The sequence below is a fragment of the Amphimedon queenslandica genome, unplaced genomic scaffold (assembly GCF_000090795.2).
Source record: "Amphimedon queenslandica unplaced genomic scaffold, v1.1 AMPQUscaffold_11757, whole genome shotgun sequence".
In the NCBI taxonomy this organism is placed as follows: Eukaryota; Metazoa; Porifera; class Demospongiae; order Haplosclerida; family Niphatidae; genus Amphimedon; species Amphimedon queenslandica.
The window spans coordinates 10,056-11,836 of record NW_003548001.1 but is presented as its reverse complement, the minus strand read 5'-3'; the positions used below and the strand labels follow the sequence as shown (position 1 = coordinate 11,836).

The window sequence follows — 1,781 nt, the reverse complement described above, 5'->3', positions numbered from 1 at the left end:
TACTAACTGGTTTGAGTCCATCTTCGGAGTATCCATCAACCACTGGTTCTCTGTCTAACAGTGCAAATATCCTGTTAGCTGATTGCTTAGCTTTAGTGTAATTAGGAGCAAAGGAAGAGGCCTGCCCTGCACCTACAGCACCAAAGATGACAGCCATTAGAACTGTCAGTAGGTCAGAGAAGGACTCGTGTGCAATGTGGCCTGGTGGGCGTGTCACTTGATAGGCACCGAAACCAAAGGTGAGTATGAAACCCAAATATATGACGCTTTGAGAGAACCCATAAGTAAGACCATAGACAAAAGAGTTCACAAGATTCTTCCTACAGAATAAAAGCAATAGCAAATAAAGCATGATTCGATATTTCTTTTAAATATACATGTGAGCATGAAATAATAATAATGAAATTAATAAAAATAGGTAAAGGGTTTATTTTTAGCAGCAATATACAAACTTTAAAAAGTGTGGTCTTACTTGTATGGACCTTTGATTTCAATGTTGTATGCAGTATAGAACTTGATCTCGACTCCAAGTGAAGCTACAGTCCTCATGTTCTCAATAGTATCAACTGCAATCTACAGTAATGGTAATATTAATAACAATGTACAGTAGGACCAAATCTGTCATACATAATTAAAGCCCAATCAATGTACATCAGGTTCAGGTACATGTACACTACATTCATTCAACAATGATGTTTCTAGCATTTGACCAGCCATTGATCATGTGGCCAAACAACATGTTGCCTTGCAAAGAAAACTTTTCTATTCCGGTTAGATCAATTAAAGGCTGACAACACGTTGCCTGCATTTTGGGCTTATTAAGGCTTAAATCACCTCATGCAGTATGTTAAATACTCAATGAGCTGTGAACTTCATGACTGACCTTTCCTGCTTGCTCAAGTGCTTTCTTATTATCACCAGCATGACCAGTAAGAGCCTTGACCTCAAGGATCCCAGAAATAATAAACACTGGGACAAAACCAATCAACACCAGTGTCAGCATCCAGGAGTACACAAATGCTATTATTATTGAAGCAACCATACCAACGAAAGTTTCAATAAGAGTACCCAATCTTGATCCAGTAGCCTACAGTACGTGTTTATTAATATTTATTATAATTATTAGTTATTGGCTTACCCCTTGTACTCTAGAGGCATCTTGTGCCAGTCTGGTTGCTAGGATACCGGACGAGTTCCTTTCATTATCAAACCAGCCGATTTCCTGACGAAGGATAGCTCTGAATGACCACTCCCTCAATCTAGCAGTAAGGTTCTCACCGGCAACCGTAAAACAAAATGACTGGAGAGAAAAGAAAAAGGAAGAGAATAGTGATTGATTAAATTATTATCTTTCTCACTTTTAGAAAAGTTCCAGCTGCTGCAGCAAAACCAAGAGCAAGGAAAAGCCCCGCCCACAAATGGAGTCCATCCAGTACCTCAGAAGCTGGTCTAGCAAATACTTCAATAATTTCACCAAAGAAGACGGCAAAAAGAGGATTCATAGCTCCGAGGAATAGAGAACCAATTAATCCAAGACCAATGAGCCACCATTCAGGAGCATTAGCTTTCATAACACGCATCAATGACACATCAGGAATATCCTTATCCCATTCTTCCTCCTACAAGGACAAAGAGGAACCAAATTGATGACTTTAAAATGGTCGTAACTCAAAAATTTAAAGTCAGAATGAGCTCAAACTTTATACATAGCATAAGTACATCAATATGTATTTTAAAATGTAATAAAAATTTGGGGTGATTTCGGAGCCATCTTTGAAAAA

General features: G+C 38.3%; 1 protein-coding gene across 1 annotated transcript in view; it reads right to left on the bottom strand.

The window, feature by feature from the left end:
- Nucleotides 1–4: 4 nt before the first annotated feature.
- LOC100641064 (multidrug resistance protein 1-like) overlaps nt 5–1,781 on the bottom strand; it is a gene marked incomplete at its 3' end in the record, with an annotated part of 4,311 nt that continues 2,534 nt past the window's right edge. The window contains exons 7-12 of the mRNA XM_020005047.1: nt 1,652–1,667; nt 1,359–1,619; nt 1,139–1,300; nt 884–1,087; nt 473–573; nt 5–320 (exon numbers count right to left, since the gene is read on the bottom strand). Coding sequence (XP_019860606.1) covers nt 5–320; nt 473–573; nt 884–1,087; nt 1,139–1,300; nt 1,359–1,619; nt 1,652–1,667 — 1,060 coding nt within the window. The remainder of the gene's footprint in view (nt 321–472; nt 574–883; nt 1,088–1,138; nt 1,301–1,358; nt 1,620–1,651; nt 1,668–1,781) is intronic.